General features: G+C 34.0%; 1 protein-coding gene across 3 annotated transcripts in view; it reads left to right on the top strand.

Annotated features, from left to right (window-relative positions):
- C5H12orf4 (chromosome 5 C12orf4 homolog) overlaps positions 1–19,397 on the top strand; it is a 54,398-nt gene that overhangs the window by 22,568 nt on the left and 12,433 nt on the right. For all 3 annotated transcript variants that reach the window (XM_007503755.3, XM_007503756.3, XM_001365828.3), the window contains 6 exons: positions 108–207; positions 298–419; positions 6,734–6,840; positions 7,610–7,807; positions 14,245–14,373; positions 18,570–18,644. In XM_007503755.3, the coding sequence (XP_007503817.1) occupies positions 108–207; positions 298–419; positions 6,734–6,840; positions 7,610–7,807; positions 14,245–14,373; positions 18,570–18,644 (731 nt within the window). The remainder of the gene's footprint in view (positions 1–107; positions 208–297; positions 420–6,733; positions 6,841–7,609; positions 7,808–14,244; positions 14,374–18,569; positions 18,645–19,397) is intronic.

Here is a 19,397-nt window from a genome sequence, read left to right as displayed (position 1 = left end):
ACATGAGAAGCTCTCAGAAATTGGAACTGAGTCTTTTGACTTCCACCCTAGGCCTCAGACTAGAAGGTTTACTACCTCAACTAATTTTTGGGTTCCTCTCTCTTCAGACAAGGTGCAGAAATGGATAAAGTAATGCAGGAACTGGGAAAGTCACTAACAGATCAGGATGTAAACTCATTGGCTGCTCAGCATTTTGAATCCCAACAGGTAAGTAAAAAAGAAATGCCTTTCATTCATGTAGCTGTATTTTATGTTTCTTTTTAAAATAAAATTAATTGTTTGGGATACTGTTATTAGGTCTTAGAGAATAAATGGACCAATGAGCTAAAACAGTCAACCGCCATCCAAAAACAGGAATATCAGGAATGGGTGATAAAACTTCACCAAGACCTAAAAAATCCAAACAACAGCTCCATCAGGTATTGATCATCTGACATATTGAACATTTATTGTTGTTAACTCAACTGGTGTAGATATTGAATCTTTTGGGGAAAATGTCTTTTTTACTATAAAATCCCTGAGAGGTGGAATTTCAAAATAATTGTTTTTTCTTTTAACATCTCTTAAATTATTGGCAGTTTTTGCTTGATTTGTGTGGTGTGGAGGGTTTTCTGGGAGAGGTTGGGTTTTCTTGTTGTTGGTATTTGTTTTGTTCCTTGGAGCAAACTTCAAAAATATTTTAAGTCCATAAACCTTAATACCACCTATCTTCATTATATCACTTTTTCTTTTGAATTGGCATATGCTTAAGTTAGTTTAAAATATATGACTAATTGCAATACAAAAAATATCCCCTGTGTCACCTCTTGGGCTCAAACTTTTTTCTCTCAAACTATCTTCAATTTTTTTAAGACGTCCAAGCTATTTTCAATTTTTTAAAGCTGCCAGAATACATTGAATTAGGTATTTACTTAATGCAATAGTGACTTCTTTCTGTGTGTAGAGATATACTATATACATTTAGAGGTAATTATATACTTCATTCATACGTTCATATAGTCACTTTGTATCCAAATCATTTCTAATCTGAATCTTAAAAGTTTTTGTCTGTTTAGTATTTTTATCTCCTAAAATTGGCCTCTTACCCATGTTTTCATATCTCCATGCAGAACAAAGTCAGGTCATTTGTCAGTGATTAGAAGTGAAATGGCATCCCTGAGAGTTGCTATTTGGGGAATGTAAATGTCATTGCCTATTTAAAGAACAGTGAGCACCAAGCAGGCAGGGCCTGTCTGTCTTACTGGTGAGGCATTGCACACCTACTGTGATATGTAGGGTGATAAGAAAGATCCTATCACAAAATATTTCTCCTTTTAAGATACCATTTGACCCAAAATTCAATTCCTAATATACTTTAAAATGAACTGAATGATGTTCGTTCCTTTGAGTTCAGCATTGTATTTTATGAAGTTCCTATTTTTAAGTATTAGACCTTATTATAAATGTTTATCATTTTGCTTCCTTTTGTGAGAAGGTTATATTTGCAACCTGATTGGGTGTTTGATGAGGATTGGATGGAAAGGGATACAAGAGCAACCTACTTTCCATTTTTGCCAAGTGCTATCCCTGACCTACAGGACAAATTGGTCAAATGTACTTTGTAGCCTGTCCATATGTGTTCTGAAGCAGCCTGGTAATGGCTCGTATTTGAATCGCATACCTCTGAAGCAATGATGGGCATGAGATCTGAATTTAGGCAAGCAGTAACTTGATAGAGGCACTTAAATTTGTTACCTCCAACATTGGAGTTTTTTTCCAGATTAAAAAAAGAGAGAGCTAAAAGTAGAAAGAAAATGTATACATCTAGTGTTAACAATTTTGAAATATATGTATTTTCTAGTAATGTTAACTGCTTTAGGGCTTACACAGATAGCTATATTTATGTCATTAAAACACATTTATTATTGCAGATTAATTTAGAATACTATTTTTGAGCCTCTATGTTCACAACACCATTACTTGTTTTCTAACATTACTAGGAAACATACAATTATTTTACCTAAGAAGCATAGTAGTTCTGAATAATGCCAAAAAAAGAGAAAGTAAAAAATTGGTATTTAAGTTGACATGATTATTTATAATATATCACATCATTTCATCTTAAAGGATAGGAGGAAGGTAGGAGGAAGAAAATTTAGAATCCAAATTTTTTAAAATGACTGTTAAAAGTTTTTAAAAATGTAATTGGGAAATATTTAATGAAATAGAAATATATTTCTACAAAAGTATAATATTATGGGACAGTGTTGGATATATTTATTAAGCATTTAGCCATTTTAAAAGCATTCTTTAATATGTCTAATCTTATCAATTAGATAGGTGGGAGTCAGTATCACAGATTAGTTCTGCTTATCTGTGGAAGGCAGAATTAGGATCAGTGACTGGAAGCAGTAAGGAAGCAGATTTTAGGTTGATATAAAGAAAAGTTTCCCAACATTTAGAACTATCCAAAAGTGGGAAGGGATTGCTTTATAAGGCAATGAATTCTCTGTCACTTGAGGACTTCAGATAGAGCCTGCATGACCAATTGTTTGGAATGTTGTAAAACAATTTCATATTTAAAGTATAGCTTGTATTATCTCTGAGTTCTCTTTCAATGGAAATTCTATGATTTGTTATCTTCATTTGATGTTAGGCTTTATTTTCCAAATTTTGCATAAATCTCAAAATGATAGAGAAGAGCTGTTTATTATTTTTGGTAATGGATAAGGCATCCTGTAAAAATGTTTAAATAATACATTTAAATATTATATAATATATTTAAGCAATAATGGGAGTAAGTTGTGTATACTTCCTTTTCCTCTTAGTTAGAATTTATACAAGCTCAATGAGAATTAAATTAATTCTATAAAACCAATGTTGTCATTAAAACAGTGTTATATAAAATGCAAGTTTTTCTTGTTGGTGAATCAGTCACTTCCTAAACCAATTGGTGAGAGAGTTCCTGAGAAAATTAATATACTTCCCTTTCTACCAGAGCATAACAGAGGCACAAGAATAAGAACCATAGAATTTTAGATTTGGAAAGAATCTTAAAGGCAATCCAGACTGTCTCTTTCCTGAACAAGAATCCCTAACAGGTGGTCATCCATCCTTTCAAAGAGGGGGAATCCAGCATCTCTTAAAAATATCCCTTCAGTCCCATCCCATATCAAGCTTAAATATTATCTCTTTTCAATTTCCATTCATTGCTCCTGGTTTTGCCCTCTAAGGCCAAACAAAACCAGCCAATTCTTATTTCACAAAGCTTCTCAATTATTTATGGACAGCTATTATCTTCTCTCTGGGCTAAGGCTTTCTTCTCCAGGTCAAGTATTTCTCTGTTCCTTTAACTGATATTCATATAGCTTGACTTACTGGTGCCTGCACCATTCTAATTGTCCTCTGTTTACTCTCCAGTTTGTTAATGTCCTAACTAAAATATAATACCCCCAAAATGAAACAATGCTTGGGATATGGCACAACTGAACCAGAATACAGAGAGGCCAGCACTTCCTGATCCTGGACACTACTTTTCTTAATACAGCTTCTTCTAGCTAAGTTGGCCTTATAGCAGTCCTAAGGCTAAGAAGTAGCCAAATAAGGATACACTTTGTGAGGTAGCTGGCACATTTAAGGAAACTAAGCTTCAGAGTGATGATATGACATAGCCAAAGTCACCTGGCTAAGAAATAGTAGCAGTAACACTTGAAAATAGGGTCTTCAGACTCAGGTCTTGTGCTTAATACATTGCTACATGTTGGGAGGATTATTGTTGTTTCAAATCTATATAGTGACATCAATCTGTGTAAAAGAACTCACATCAATAAACTAACTGCTCTTGTGAAATAAATGTTATGCCTTAATCTCAGGGGTGGGAAGTAGTGTGTAAAAGTTCTTTTAGATATAATTATTATTAGATATTATTTTTAGATAATTAGATATTATTAAATATTAGATATAATATTGAAGCCGGATAAAATCCCAGTTCTGGCAAATAGGAAATTTGGTTTTTATTTTGGTTCTCAATTTCTTTACTCCCTTTAGCATCTGCTATTCCTCTTGTGGTTGGGGCTTTTTCTGTCCCTGTAGATATTTTGTTTCATTTCTATCAAGGAATTAGCTATGTTGATGTATTTCACTACTTTATTACTCAGATTTTCAAATGGATATTTGATCTCATTGATTTGGGATTTCCTTCCAGGAGTGGAGTTTGTAACTCATTTACTACATGAAGGCCATCCAGCGTGCTGAAGGCCTTCTTCTCTTTCCCCTGAGACTGCAAAAATACTAGTGGAACATTCCAGATAATCACTTATTGTCCCATCTTCCTTCAATATGACTATTCCATTTTCTTTTCCTATTATCCAACCCCTTGATATGATATCTTTTACTCCTTTTTTCAGTTTCTCATTGGTGGCTTCCTTATTGCCCATAAGGTTCTATGTTTCACTGCCATATAACAAGACTGGTAGAACGTTAGTATTTAAAAGTGAGTAAGGACAGGTAGATGGCTCAGTGGATAAAGGGTCTGGCCTGGGAACAGGAGGACCTGGGTCCGAATCTGACCTCTCAGACATTTCCTAGCTGTGTGATCCTGAGCAAATCATTTGACCCCACTTGTCTAGCCCTTACCACTCTTCTGCCTTAGAATTGATATTTAGTATTGGTTATAAGACAGAAAGTAAGAATTTTTTTAAAATTATTTTTAATTTAAAAGTAAGAATTGTTAAAAAAATTTAAAAGTGAGTCAGCATTCATGGAAAACTCAGGACAGTAATGGGGGTTTATAATTCCCAGAAGCAATTCAGTTTATTTCCTCCTCCTTACTAATATATGAAACTCCCTGTTAGTCATTTTTTTTGTCATTTCCATTACAAAGTTCATTTCCCTCAGCAGAGAAAACAAAAGGAAAATAATGTGAGCATCTTTGCCTTCTCTCTGTATGGTCAATCGTCATTTTCTCATCTATTCCATTCAGAGGCCCTCTTCCATTAGCTTCCTTCATCAGCCTTAGCTCTTTCTGCACATTCTTGGCATTATTTTTACAGGATTATACCATGCTCTTTTTTTTTTTTAAACTCTTACCTTCAATACTGTGTATTGGTTCTAAGGCAGAAGAGTGATAAGGGTTAGGCAATGGGGGTTAAGTGACTTGCCCAGGGTCACACAGCTAGGAAGTATCTGAAGACAAATTTGAACCTAGGACCTTCTGTCTCTAGGCCTGGCTCTCAATCCACTGAGTCACCCAGCTGCCTCTGCTCTTTTGTTTTTTTAACACTTACCTCCTGTTTTAGAATCAGTACTATATATTGGTTTCAAGGCAGAAGAATAGTAAGGGCTAGGAAATTGGGATTAAGTGACTTGCCTGGGGTCACACAGCAAGGAAGTATCTATGGTCATATTTGAACCCAGGAACCTCCCAGCTCTAGACTTGACTCTTTGTACCTTGTTCTTATGATCATATTACGTGTCCTTGCTTTCATCTTCTTTGCATTTCTTTTGAAATTTTAATTGGTTGGTAAATTTCCCATGCATTTATATCAGAGACATCCTGGTTTTTCTGCCTCAATTGTTTTTATTTTTTATTTCCTCATTGAAATAATTGGAATTGCATATTTTTATCAGCTGGCAATTATTTTTATGGTAGATATTTCAGATATTTATCCTTAGTGCTGAAATGTGTGATGACAAATATCCTTTAAATATTCTGATAAAGATAAAATATTCTGCCAACTCAAGGTCTAAAAACTGATTTTTAGTACCCTTTGCCCCTTTTATACCACTGTGACACCATGGCTTGCATCGGTTGGAGGATTATTTGTTTTCAGAGATTGCCAAGGCCAAAATAATAATTAGATGGCCAATCTAATGGTCACATGCTTCTTATTCCTTAGCTAGGTTAATCTGCATAAAACAAACTATTAGTGTGTTGTCAGGGTCATTCTCAGAGACTTTCAATCATGATAGGACATGCCAGAGCTTCCACTACCCTAGCATGCAGGGTAAGGCCTTTAAGAATTTAGGCCATCTCCACACTATGGTGAGGCATCAGAAAAGCACTTGGTTAATTGGATCAGATAGAATACCTGGCAGCGTGTTCTCATTATATGCACCAGATAATTTAAAAAGTTCCTATTTTACATTTTTGACAGGAGCAGATCTGGACATGTTTGTCAAGTTCAGGATAAAATTCATTTAAAATATGCATTAATTATAAGACTATTTTTTACACTAGGAATCCAGCTGAAGAAATTATTTTTCTTAATTATGTATATTTTTCTTTTTTCCCCTTAAGTTGGGAGGAATGGTTTGAGGGGGGGAAAAGAAGTGCTTGTTAATTGAAAAATAAAATTTAAGAAAGGAAAAAAGTTGATGTTTTTTATAATATAATAAATGTATTTTAAATGCACTGAATGAACTCACCAAGAAGTCAAGAATTCTTTTATAAAACACTTTGTAAAATTATTAGATAATTATAGTGATGCATAGTTTTAGTGCAAATTGCATGATGTTCATAGTAAGCCTATAGACAAGTATTGGCTCATCTCTAATATATGTGTACAAAACTATTGAATGTTAAAAATTAGAACTTATTGGATGATTGTAGTCCTGTTTTGTCTCCATGGATACATTAAGGATTAGTTTGAAGGATGAGTTAATTGTGCCTTTCTAGTTCAGTTTCTACTTTTTTCATTTTCAAACGTGCTTTTGTTTAGAACTTGATAATAACCTTTTAAAAAACAAATTTCAGTGAAGAAATTAAAGTCCAACCCAGTCAGTTTAGAGAATCTGTGGAAGCAAATGGAAGAATTTATGAAGATCAAAGGAAGTTAGAAGAAAGCTTTACCATTCACTTAGGTAAGTGAATAACTTAGTGAAGTAATAATTATCATAGCTGATTTTTTGTGTGTGTTTTTATATGATAAAGACTGTAGTATATTACCCTGGTGCATTTTTTTTTCACTCACTTTTTAAAATCTCAATTGCCTACTGGCCCAATTAAACCTATTAGTCTTGAGGATGCTAGATGGCATAGTGGACTGAATGCTGGGCCTGGAGTCAGGAATTTCTAAGTTCAAATCTGGTTTCCAATTTGAACTTATTAGTTGTGTGTCTTTGGGCAAGTCACTTAAACTCTGTTTGCATCCATTTCCTCAGTTGTAAAATGGAGATAATAGTGGCACCTACCTCCCATGGTTGTTATGATGATCAAATAAGATGATATTTTTAAAGTACTTGACATAGTGTCTAGCACATAATAGGAATAGCTTTATAGATGCTAGTTATTATTATACTCATGATCATCATTATAATTTATTTTAGTTACCTGACATATAAAATTATTAAATATAGGAGAGTAGCTATATGAAGGTTTACAGTACAGACCAAGCCCCTTTCATCAGTTTTAACACAGGCTATATTCTGGGTTTCTCTTATACCACTTTAACCTTCTGTTATATTGCATATATGCAAGTTATCTATATATTTTTATTGATGCCATGGATCATCCTTTTCTGTTCTTCTTGCATTACAGATATATTTATATGTAATTGTGTTTGCCAAGTTCAAGATAAAATTAATTTAAAATATGCACATATATAATTGTAGGGCTGTTTCTTAACTGTAGGAGCCCAACTGAAGACCATGCATAATTTGAGATTGCTGAGAGCAGACATGCTAGACTTCTGCAAACACAAACGTAATCATCGAAGTGGTGTGAAACTCCATCGGCTGCAGACGGCACTCTCACTCTATTCAGCATCTCTCTGTGGCCTTGTTTTATTGGTAGATAATCGGATCAATTCATACAGTGGGATTAAAAGAGGTGAGCTGAACCTATGATGTATTTTCATTTTCTTCTTATATATCCTTTTCAGAAATTTCTTTTTTTCACATATCACTCCTATCTCAATTGACAAAACAATACACCAGAAACAAAAGCATAGTTATTTAGCACTGATTTCATGCTTCTCCATTAGCATGATTGATTTTTTCTTTATCAAAGTTCTATTATACTTTGGTTATATTATATAATAATATTAGTATTATTATATTTTATTATTTTTATTATTGTGGTATTTACATATTATTGTATAATGTTATACATTATTATTTTATTATTGATTTTATAATATTAATATATTATGTATATTAATTTATAATTATTTATTGGTTAACAATGAAATTATAGTATAATTATATTAAAAATAGACATATCTTGTTAAAATCATGTATAGAAAGCTGACCAAAAGAAAGAGTTTGGGATTTGGAATCAGAGTGCATTGGTCAGAATCCCAGTCACTTACTACTTTGGGAGCATATGGGCAAGACACTTGAGGACCCATCTCTGTCTCAATTTCATCATCTATAAAATTTAGAGATTGGATTTAATGATTTCACATATATATATATATATATATATGTATGTATGTATGTATGTATATATAAAAGGACACTAATAGAAAGCTAGAACTGAATAGCAATAATAACTAATCCTGGTCAATCTTGGTCTTGAAGAATAAATAATGAAACATACCTCTCTTATGCAGGAAGAGACATGAGAAATTTAGGTGGCAGAAAACCGCATGCATTGTCATATTTGATTAGGTCATTATATGTTATTTTTATTTAATTCCTCCTTTTTTATAAGGAAAGGTTCAATTTCAAGCTTGGTGAGGGGAAGGAGGTCTAGGGTTTGTGGTGCAAAAACAAAAAACATCTATAAAAGTTATCTTAAAGTCATAGAATTTTATAACTTAAATAACCTAAATAGCTCCAAAGTATCTGGGAGCAGGATTTGAACTCATATGTTCCCGATTCCAACTCCTGCATACTATACCTAGCATTGCAATTCTTTCACTTTTTTTTAAGCTGTCAGGCTTACTAGAGTTCATATGCCATTTTAACCCTCATGTACCCTTTTCTACTTTTAAAACTGCATGGTAAAAAAAAATTCAGTTTAAATTTTTTTATTTGTTATGTTAATTTATCATGTATCTCCCTTCTTCCCTCCCTTCCCTATAGTAGAGAAGAGATCACTTGACAAAAAAGAAAGTAAAGATATAGATATTCACACATATATACATATATATAAAATCACCTCATGCTTATCAATTGTTTTTTTTAGGAGATGTTCTTTGAACAATATTTGTTTCTATATATAATGTTCTGTTGGTTCTGCTCATTTCACTCTTCATAATTTCATTTAGGTCTTTCCATTTTTTAAAAATTAACTTTGCCTTAAAAAAAAGTTTAACCTGCTTCTCAGTTCTTACTGAGTATTCTATTTTATTTATATGCTATAATTTGTTTATCCATTCCCCAGCTGATGGGCATTCCTTCAATTTCCAGTTCTTTAGAACATATAGGATCTTTTCCTTTTTCCTTGATCACCTTAGGAATTGTAGTAATTTAAAGGGTAACAAGTATTTGAAGAAATTAAAGTCATATACAACTTTTTTTCTTTGTCACTCTTTGTTCCTTGAATAACTGCTTTCTTGAAAGTTTATTTTACATATTTTTAATTGTAATTTTCTTAATTTTTTTATTTTACATAACACGTGTATATATATATATATAAGTGTACATGCTGGTTTTCTCCTTGAATATAAAGTCTTTGAGGACATTTGTTTTTGTATTTGTATCCTCATTCCTTAGTGTTGTACTTGACAAATTGTAGGCACTTAATAAATGCATATTGATTGGATTGAGGCCCAGGCAGCTAAACCACTTGTCCAAAGAAAAGCTGGTTGCCAGATAATGACATTTTCCAGCCTTAGCACTTTAAAAAAGCATTTTCAAAAACATAATAAAACAAAAAGAGGATTGTAAATGAAACCATGTATGTCTATTTCATATCAATTGCTTTATATATATATATATATATATATATATATATGTATATAATACATTTCCCATGTTACTTTCAAAGTGAAACAGAAACATGGGAATTTTGTTAAGCTTAAATTCCATGTAAATGTAAATAAATGTTAGTTACTTTTTAAATTGCCCTGCTTGTTTTTGCTTCCTTCTGAACTTGCTTCTTTTTTTTCCATGCATTTAAAAAAAATGTTTCAAGCTCTTTTGGTTCAATTCTTCCTTTCTCCCAAGCCTCAACTTAAAAAACAGGGGTGGGGGTGGGTCGGAGCTCTTTTAACAAATAAATATAATCAAGCAAAATGAATCCTTACAGTGTCCACATCCTGAAATTTATGTCTCTTCTCTGCATGTTTAGTCTGCTACTTCTGTCAGGAGGTAGAGAACATGCTTGCCCATGGGTCTTCTGGAAACATGGTTGATCACAGAATTGATCAGTTTCTATGCTTCAGAAGTATGTCTTCTTACAATCTTGTTATCCTTGTATAAATTGTTTTCCTCATTTCCCCTTCATTCTTCCTGAGTTCATACTATCCAAGATTCTCTAAAATCATGTTTTATCATTTCTTACAAACAGATATTCCATTAAATTAATATACCACAATTTATTCAACATTTTCCCCAATTAATGAGAAATTTCAGTTCTTCCCCCTCCCCCTTCCATTTATTCCCCCCTTTTAGACAAGTTCACTTTTTATTTTTTTTAATTTGAAGACAGATTTCTTTCTACTACATTAGGGCTAGCCCTGACTTTTTCATTTTTTTTAAGCATAAGTTTTGAGTGATATTTCCTGCTTCTTGTACCATCATACTATCCCATCTATCCCTACTTCTCCTTCTACCTGAGAGCCATCCCATATAACAAATAATATCTTTTTGGAGAGGAAGGAAATAGTCAGCACAATTCATCAACACACCAAGAATGAATAGTGCCTGGGGACCTCCCACCTTCCCAAAGGCTTAGGTTGAGGGTGTCTTCTCATATCTCTTTATTTGAGTCTCACTTCCATCTTCTTTATTAATGTTTCCTTCCTGATTTTATCCTCTCTCTTAATTCTAACCCTGCCATTGCTTATTTCTTTACTAAGTTTGTCTTCATTCTATTTGTATATGTGTTTAGCTCCTTTGTTTTTTCAAATAAGAATGAGCTTCATCTGAATTCCACCTCTTCTCCCTCATCCATGTTTATATACTGCTTTTCTCATGCATCCAATTACAAGTAACAAGTTATACTTTTTTTCCTCTTTTCTGTTCCATTGTATTCCTCTTACTTTTCCTTCTTTTTCCCCTCTCAAAACTCCCAGATCAGTACTAAGTTATCCCTGGTGTTCCGTTTTTCCTAATTAATTCTCTCAGTACATTTTGGAGACATTAAAGTTCATAAGGGACCCTTGTCTCTTCTCCTCTGATTAGAATGTTAGCACTATATCATAAAGACCCTTCCAGTTGCTCAAATTGGTCTTTCTAGATTTGTCTTGACTCATGTGTTTGCATTTCAAAGTTCCTACTTGGCTCTGGCCTTTTGATTAGAAATGTTCAGAAGTTTTCTATTCTACTTGAGGCAATTTGTGACATAGTGGGCAGAGCACTAGGTCCAGAGTCAGGAATATCCGAGTTCAAATCTAGTCTACCAGTGTGACCTTGGGCAAGTCACTTAAGTGGTGTTTGCCTCAGTTAGCACCTAATTTACAGAGTTATGTGAATCAAATAAGATTTTTTTTTAAATTCCTTTCCCAGTGACTGGTATATATGAGATACTGTATAAATGCTTATTTCTTTCCCTTATCCTCCTTAATTAAAAGTCCCTTTTCCCCATAGATCTGTACTAATTTTGCTTAAGTTACTTTTAATTGTAAGCCTACATATTTTACTTTGTGTAATATTGTATTCATCTTTAGATAGTGAGAATACATTAGTATCACCCCCGGTGAACATGAAGAAGTCCCTTGCGGAACAGTGGGGTTTTGGGTTATAGATAGAAACGTTAGTTTTAGATTTATGAAATCCTTCATTATTCCTATGTCCTTTTTTTGTACCTACTTCTTCTATTAGACATAATTAATAAACAACATTGGATTAAGCTGTATCTAGCAAGTTTATCAACTGCTGTCCACTTGAGCTCCCTGACAGTGTTAGCCTATCAATATCCATTGACCATAAATATCCAGATCTATATCAACAAGATCAAATTTATATATAACAATCTGTTTTCTAGGTTATTTTAATGTCTTCTTATATTTTTCTCCTGGTTTTTTTTCAGTCTCTATTTTGATCTTTTTTAAAAATCTTTTTATTTTGATTTTTCTTTGATCTCTTTTTCTGCTTTCTTGTGGATTTATTGATTTATCTTTGGACTCTTCTGTTGTTCAAGGAGTTTGTTTCTTGGGTAAGATTCACCATTGTCTCTTTGAAGCTATTTATTCTTTTCCGTATTCTGACTTTAAGAGTTCTTATTTCATTTTTATATATGTTTGTTTCTTTTATGTATTCATGAAGTCTTTATGGAAAATCAATTTTTCCCTTGAATCTGTGTTTTCAATTGTTAAATTATTTTCATTTTCTTTTGGGTGATTTTAGATTTGGAATAATTTTTTATATTCTTGGTATTTTCTATGGTCTACTCATCTTTCCAGCTTTAGTTCTATAAACCTTAACATTTCTTAGACTTATAAATGTTGGAAATTTCACCATTGGGAAATTTCATACTTGAAAAATTTCCTATTGATAGTGGGAACTCTATTGGAATGTGAACCCCATTGGCATGGGAGGTTCCTCCTCCTCCCTTCTTAAGATTACTTTAGGACAGAAACCTTTTGCTGAACAATGGAAAGGGCTTTGACCTATGCTTAAGCATAGAACAGGAATTTCTTTGAGTCATGATTGATTTTAGAATTGATACAATAGAGATACTTGAAATGACAGAACCAGATCTTGGAAAATACAATTTCCACCCCACTCAGTCCTAACAGGATTTAGGAAGTGCTGCAGCAAAGGATCAAGATTTAATTATTGAGAATATGACCTTCAACAGACATGTGCAAAGCCACAGACCTCTGGGAGGTCCTGGGTTAAGCTAGAGCCACCATTGGCACAGGGAAGACATGGACAGTGATTGGTAGATGTGAGAACTGAGGGGAGGGAACTTGGATGGTTTCCTTAAAGATAGAGGGGTCTGAGGACTGGGGGTGGAGGGTTGGAGAGGTTTTTGGTCTGAGAGGTGGTGCTTTGAGAGTCGGCTCTGAAGGAAGCTGAAGGTGGGGGCCTCTGAGACTGTTTCTCCATTTTGGTCACGTGAGTAATAGGGACTGATCTCCTTTCTTTGCCCCAGCTATCTAAGGGCTTGGGCCTTTTGGCCCAGCCTAAACAGAAGGGGTATTTAAGCCCTATTCCCTTCTCTCCTCCCCCCCCCCTCTCTATCTCTAATACCTTTCTTCATCCTGTTTGTAATTGAACTCCATAAAAGGTTGACTGCTGACTTGAGTTTTCATTTAGGAATTACATAGCTGAATTCCTTGGCGACCTTAAATTAATATATATCAGTCTTTTAAAGTGATTTCCTTGTCACAGTTCCTAAATTGGAACTTTGTGCAGGACCAAACTCTTCCCCATGCATAGTTTTAGAGCTTTTGATATAGTGAGCCCCATTTGGTCTCATCTTATATCACCTGAGTTATACTACACTGAACAACACTCCATTTCCTGACCCAGATCTTTGAGATTCAGAGAATTAGTTCTTCTTCATAGCCCCTCTGTAGTCTCAGCAGGAGAGTTTTGGACTTCGTAGCTCCAGTGTACCCAGGCTTTATCCTGATCTGAGTACTTCTGAGCCACACTGATCTCTACCATTCACCATGGCTTCTACCATCCTCTCCCTGAGATGTTCAGGCTTCCCTGGAAATTTCTTGAACCAAGAGGAGCCTTGAGGCTTACTGCCTCCAGACAAAAAGATCCTTGCAAACTACCTCTATCTCTGGACCTCTCTGGACAAGAGACCTATTTTCTTGCTCTGATGCTGGTTTAGCTCTTAGCCCCCTTTCTTACTGCCATTGGTCTTCTTGCTGACTCTTACAAGGTTCTGTGGTAGAAAAGATTACTGTATTTTCTCATTAAATTTCTTGATTATTAATTGGAACTAATGCTAATTTCAGGTTTTTGTTGGAGTAGATAGGTGGAGTTGTAATGTCTGCTTCCATTAAGGTAGCCGTCTTGGCCAAAAATCAAAATCATAGATTTTTAAAGTGTTTAATTTCATATATTAATTGAAGATGAAAGTATAAGAAATGGATTATAAATTTGTTATTTTATTTTTGTGTCAGAGTTCCTATAAGTAAAATCCCAAGATCGAACAACTTGCATTTTGAGATTTGTATATAAAATGTCTCTTAGATTTTGCCACAGTTTGTCAAGAATGCACGGATTTCCATTTTCCTCGGATTGAAGAACAGTTGGAAATTGTCCAGCAGGTGGTACTTTATGCTCGAACCCAACGCAGGAGTAAATTAAAAGAGCCAAATGGTCAGTAAAATACAGAAACTTAATTTTTTTAAGGTCCACCAAAATCCTTTCTTTTAAAAATTAACAAAATTGGTTTTCATATATCATGCAAAGACCAAATACAGTACAATCATTCACAATGTAAAATTACCCAACAAGTAAAACAATATCAAAGAACAATTACAACTGATAGATAGTTCATGTAATCTTATTCTTTATTTGTTTTATTTGTTAAAAGAAAGGATAGATTTTTGTTCTGTAAGTTAGTATCAATGTGCCCAGTGTTTTTTAACTGTTTTATTGCAATTTTGTTATATTTATCTGTATGGTTGAAATTGTGCATATTGTTCTTTTTTTGCTTTGCTTACTTAACATCACTTCTTTTAAGTCTCCTCATATTCCTTTACATTTTCATAAATTAAGTATCATAAATGCATGCCAAAGTAGAGGTGAACCACTTTTTTGGCTAAAAATTTAAGGTTAAATGTTGCTTTTATCACTTTTGATAAATGAATATCACATCTTATGTAAAATTATCTTTCTGTCTCTTACAAATTGTGTATTTTTATAGTGCTATATGATTTAGGCACAAAATTTCTGTATACTCTGTCTATTCTATAGGCACACAATAATTTATGTACAAAAACATGCTTCCGTGCATATATGATCCCTCCTTATGGCTATTCTTTTCTTTAATTTTTTTTTTTAAACACTGACCTTCTGGCTTAAAATTGATACCAAGTATCAGTTCCAAGTCAAAAGTCTGATAAGGGCTGGGCAATTGGGTTAAGTGACTTACTCAGGATCACATAGCTAGGAAATGTCTGAGGTCAGATTTGAAGCTAGGACTTCCCTTTTCTAGCCTTGGCTTTCTATCCCCTGAGCCATCTAGCCACTTCTATAGCTACTATTTTTGAAATAAATTACAAGTAAAAAGAAATTATTGTACTTTTTTACTTCATGGATAGTCTTCCTTTCCATTTCTAATATAAATCATAACAATGATATTTGCACTCACCTAGTCAATGAAGCTAACTTCTTTCAGTATAATCCCTCATGTGTAAAATAAGCCAGTTGGGCTAGATGAGCTCTAAATCCTATAAAAACCTTATAACTTAAGTGATTTGCCAGAGGTGATAAGTAGTAGAATCAAGATTCAAATCCAAGTCTTCTGACTCAACAGATGAATTCCTACCAAATGTTTAAGTGCATATCAAATACCACTTCCTCTAGGAATCACTCCTTGATTCTTTTAGCTAAGAACCTTTTCTGCCCTGGATCTTCACATATTATTGAATATTCACTACAATTAAAACTTTTCTAGTTTACTGAGACTCTAAAAAGCTAATTAAGCAGTCTTAAGATTTGCCGTGGCATTCTGTGAAACATTTCAGGACACCTGACCATATGAAGAAAATGGAAGCAAATTTATTTCACCACAGATCCTACAGAAATTCCTTACTACAGCCTTCCCTCTTCCTCCATCAGTTCTCTCTCTCTTATTCTACTCATTCAGGCTGTAGAAATGACAAAGACATGAAGCTTGAAGCTTCTTCAGGTGTAGAGACTTTGGGAGAACTCAACTATATTGACAAGGCAGCATATGTGCCGCAAATGACAGGAAGTTTTCAAACCACAGTCAGTGCATGTACATCATGATGTTATTTTGTTCTTGTTCAAGCAACTGCTTTTGTGGTTTGAGTGAGTCAGTAAGACAAGTAGGGTTATAAAAGTCCACTTTCCTAAAGGAACCCCACATGTTGTTATAGAAGAGTCTTATAAAAATACTCTCGTGGATGGATTTGATATAGTTAGACCTGTGTTTTCAAAATAACACTTTGAAAGTTGTGTCTAGAATGTTGTGGAGAAGCGGGTGGTGGTAGGTGCCTTCAGAAGAAATAAGGAAGTTAGGAAAAGGAGTGGGTTTGGGAGGAAATATGAATTCTTTTTGGGTACTTCAATTTTAGCTTCAGTGAGAAATAAATGGTAGGCAATTGATAATGCAAAAACTAAAGGTCAGGAGAGAAACTAGCTGGAAAGATACATCTGGAAGTCATCTGCATAGAAATGATCATTGAACCCATGAGAGCTGATGATCTCACCAAGAAAAAGGATGTTGAAAGAGAAGGGAGCCTTGGAGAAAGCCATAGTATTTGTAGAGAATACAGTGCATGGATAATGATTTAGTAAAGAAGACTGAAGAGGAAGACCAGATAGGTAGAAGAAAGAACCAGGAGAGATCAGTGCCACTAAAATCCAGGGAAGAGAGATTATCTCTATGGAGAAGGTGTTCAACAGTATCAGATGCTTCAGAGGCTAAAGCTAAGAACTGAGAAAAGGCCATTGGATCTAATAATTAAGAGATCATTGATAGCTTAGGGGAAGGAGCAATTTTAGTTGAGTGATAAGATTAGAACCCACATTACAAGAAGTTAAAACATTAGTAAAATAAAATAGGAGTGTAGGCAACAAGTGTAGTTGGCTTTTTCTAGGCATTTGGCTATCACTGAGAAGAGAAGACAATAACTTGAGAGAATGGTATGTCCAAGTGAAAGTTCTTAAGAATAGGAATACTTGAACATCACATCTTTGCAGGTAACCCTGAAGGAGCCAGTAGAGAGAGAAACAAGTCATTAGTTTTGTTTTTACTTCCCAGATACAAATTTTCAAACATTTGAATGAATAAGACTGATGAATGGCAGGCAGACCAAATCAAAGGCCATAGATCTAGAGCTGGGAGGGACTTTCTGGTCCATCCTCTTGATTTTGAAGATGAGAACATAAACAAGAATAATTCCTTTCTTTCATCAAACAAAAATATACTCTATTCCTATAAAAATAATCATAGATTAAACAAAACAAAAAAGAAGCACATGTAACTATACTCTTACTGATCAAGGAAATAATGACTATGCATGTTAACTTTAACAAGGTGATGAGGAGAGGTGGTATCATCATAGTGGATAGAGAGCCCTGGACCCATTTTTTGCTTCTGAGACATACTAGCTGAAACTGTGGGCGAGTCCCTTAACTTCTCAGGGCCCAGAAGCAACTTGTTAGGTAGAGAAGGTACAGATCTGCCTTGGTATAGTCAAGTGTGTTTCCTTCCTAAGAGTTCTTTACTCCATGAAAATCAGAGATCAAGTGCAAAAAACCCCCCACAAACCAAACCATCATCCATTGTGTTTACTGTTCATAATAGATTTGAGGATCATCTTCATAGAGATAATATTTGAACCTATGGGAGTTGGTGAGACTCCTGAGACTGTACAAAGATAAGAAAAGAAGGCCAAGTACAAAATCTTGAGGACATTTCCACTTAGTGGAAGTTGGATTAGGCCCAAATAAAGGAGACTGAAGAAATAATCATATAGGCAGAAGAACCAAGGAAAAGAAGACCACAGAAGCCAAAGGAGGAGAAAGTGCATAAGAAACTGAGGTAGTTGACAGGGTTAAAAGATGCAGAGAAATCAAGGAAGAAGAGGACTGAAATGTAGGAATAAAGTTGACCTTTGAGGGCACAGTTTCAGCAGAATGATAGAATTAAATGATAGACTACGGGAGGTTGAGAAGTTATGAAGAAGTAAAGTTGGGGCTACATTTTAAAGGTGAAAAGGATCATAGATTTAGAACTGGAAAGGACCTTAGAATTCATTAAATTCAAGTTCTTTATTTTACAGATAAGGAAACTGAGGTCAAGGAAGATTAAGTAACTTGACAGGTTATTAGAACTAGAACTCAAAAGCAAATCTTATTTCTAGACCAATATGCTTCCTAACACACAATACATTCCTGTGATCTTGTACAAGTTTTGTCACTTCTGGATCCTCAGTTTCTTCTGAAAGATGTGGATGACTGCACCATATATGTCTCATTAAAATTTTATATAAAGGGGATAGCTCAATGGCTCAGTAGAGAGAGAGTCAGTCTTAGAGACAAGAGGTTCTGGGTTCAAATACAGATTGATTTAAACACTTCCTAGTTATGTGACCTTGGATGAGTCACTTGACCCCAGCTGCCCAGCCTTTACCACTCTTCTGCCTTGAATCTGATACTTGTTTCTGATTCAAAGACAGAAGGTAAAAGTTTTTTTAAAATATTATGTAGCTTTAACACATATATACACATATATGGTGTCTTGGACTCTTTAAAAATGAAACAGTACATAAATACAAGATACTGGCTGTGGTAATGATAATATTCTATCCTTCATACAGATTCAGGAAACCAGAATGGAGGAAGTGATGATAGGGCTAAGAATATTGAACGAAACTATTCAAATATTTTGCCTGGTGAGTACTTTTTTTACTTTATGTTTTTGTTCAGTTACATTGAAGTAATAGATTTAAAACACAGTCTTTTTATTCTATACTTTAGGGAATATCTGTTAGTTGAAATAAAATCTTGCATTTGTATCATATGATTTAACCTTTTATTTATATCTCAATTTAAGTAACAACTTCACCAAAAACTATGCTGCAATAGATATTCTCCTGATTCCATAGGAGAAAGTTCTATCATTTAGTTGTGTGGGTATTGCCACTTTTAAGATTTTCTTGCTATTTGTTCTTAGTTTCTTAGAAAGATGAACCTTGAAAGATGTGCTCTTTCTGAGATATAACTAGAATAAGAATTGACCTTCTAGTACATGGTTCATCTGATTTAGAATCCGTCCTTATTTTCATTTTCCAACAGTTTAACTTATTTCCACTTTCTTTCACTTCCTGTAGTATTCCTATATATTTATTCATCCATTTACCAACTGGAAATTTAGAGACTTTTATTTCTCATTCTGGCTTAACTCACCTGATTTCACTGTTAACCATAATGTGCTACAGTTTCCTCATTTGTAACAGATTACCAGCAAGGACTTATGAAGCATTTTGCTATTGGAAGAATTTTTAATTGAATTATGAATTTGATAATATTTAAATATCACAAATACAATATGATAGTCATAGGATTTTAGAGGGAAAAAAAGAATGGAAACCATCTAGTTCAATGTTCACTGATCTAAACTGTCTTGTAGAACAGTCAGAATGTCT

The sequence above is a fragment of the Monodelphis domestica genome, chromosome 5 (genome assembly GCF_027887165.1).
Source record: "Monodelphis domestica isolate mMonDom1 chromosome 5, mMonDom1.pri, whole genome shotgun sequence".
In the NCBI taxonomy this organism is placed as follows: Eukaryota; Metazoa; Chordata; class Mammalia; order Didelphimorphia; family Didelphidae; genus Monodelphis; species Monodelphis domestica.
The sequence above is the reverse complement of the archived record's forward strand: the minus strand, read 5'-3'. Positions and strand labels throughout refer to the sequence as shown.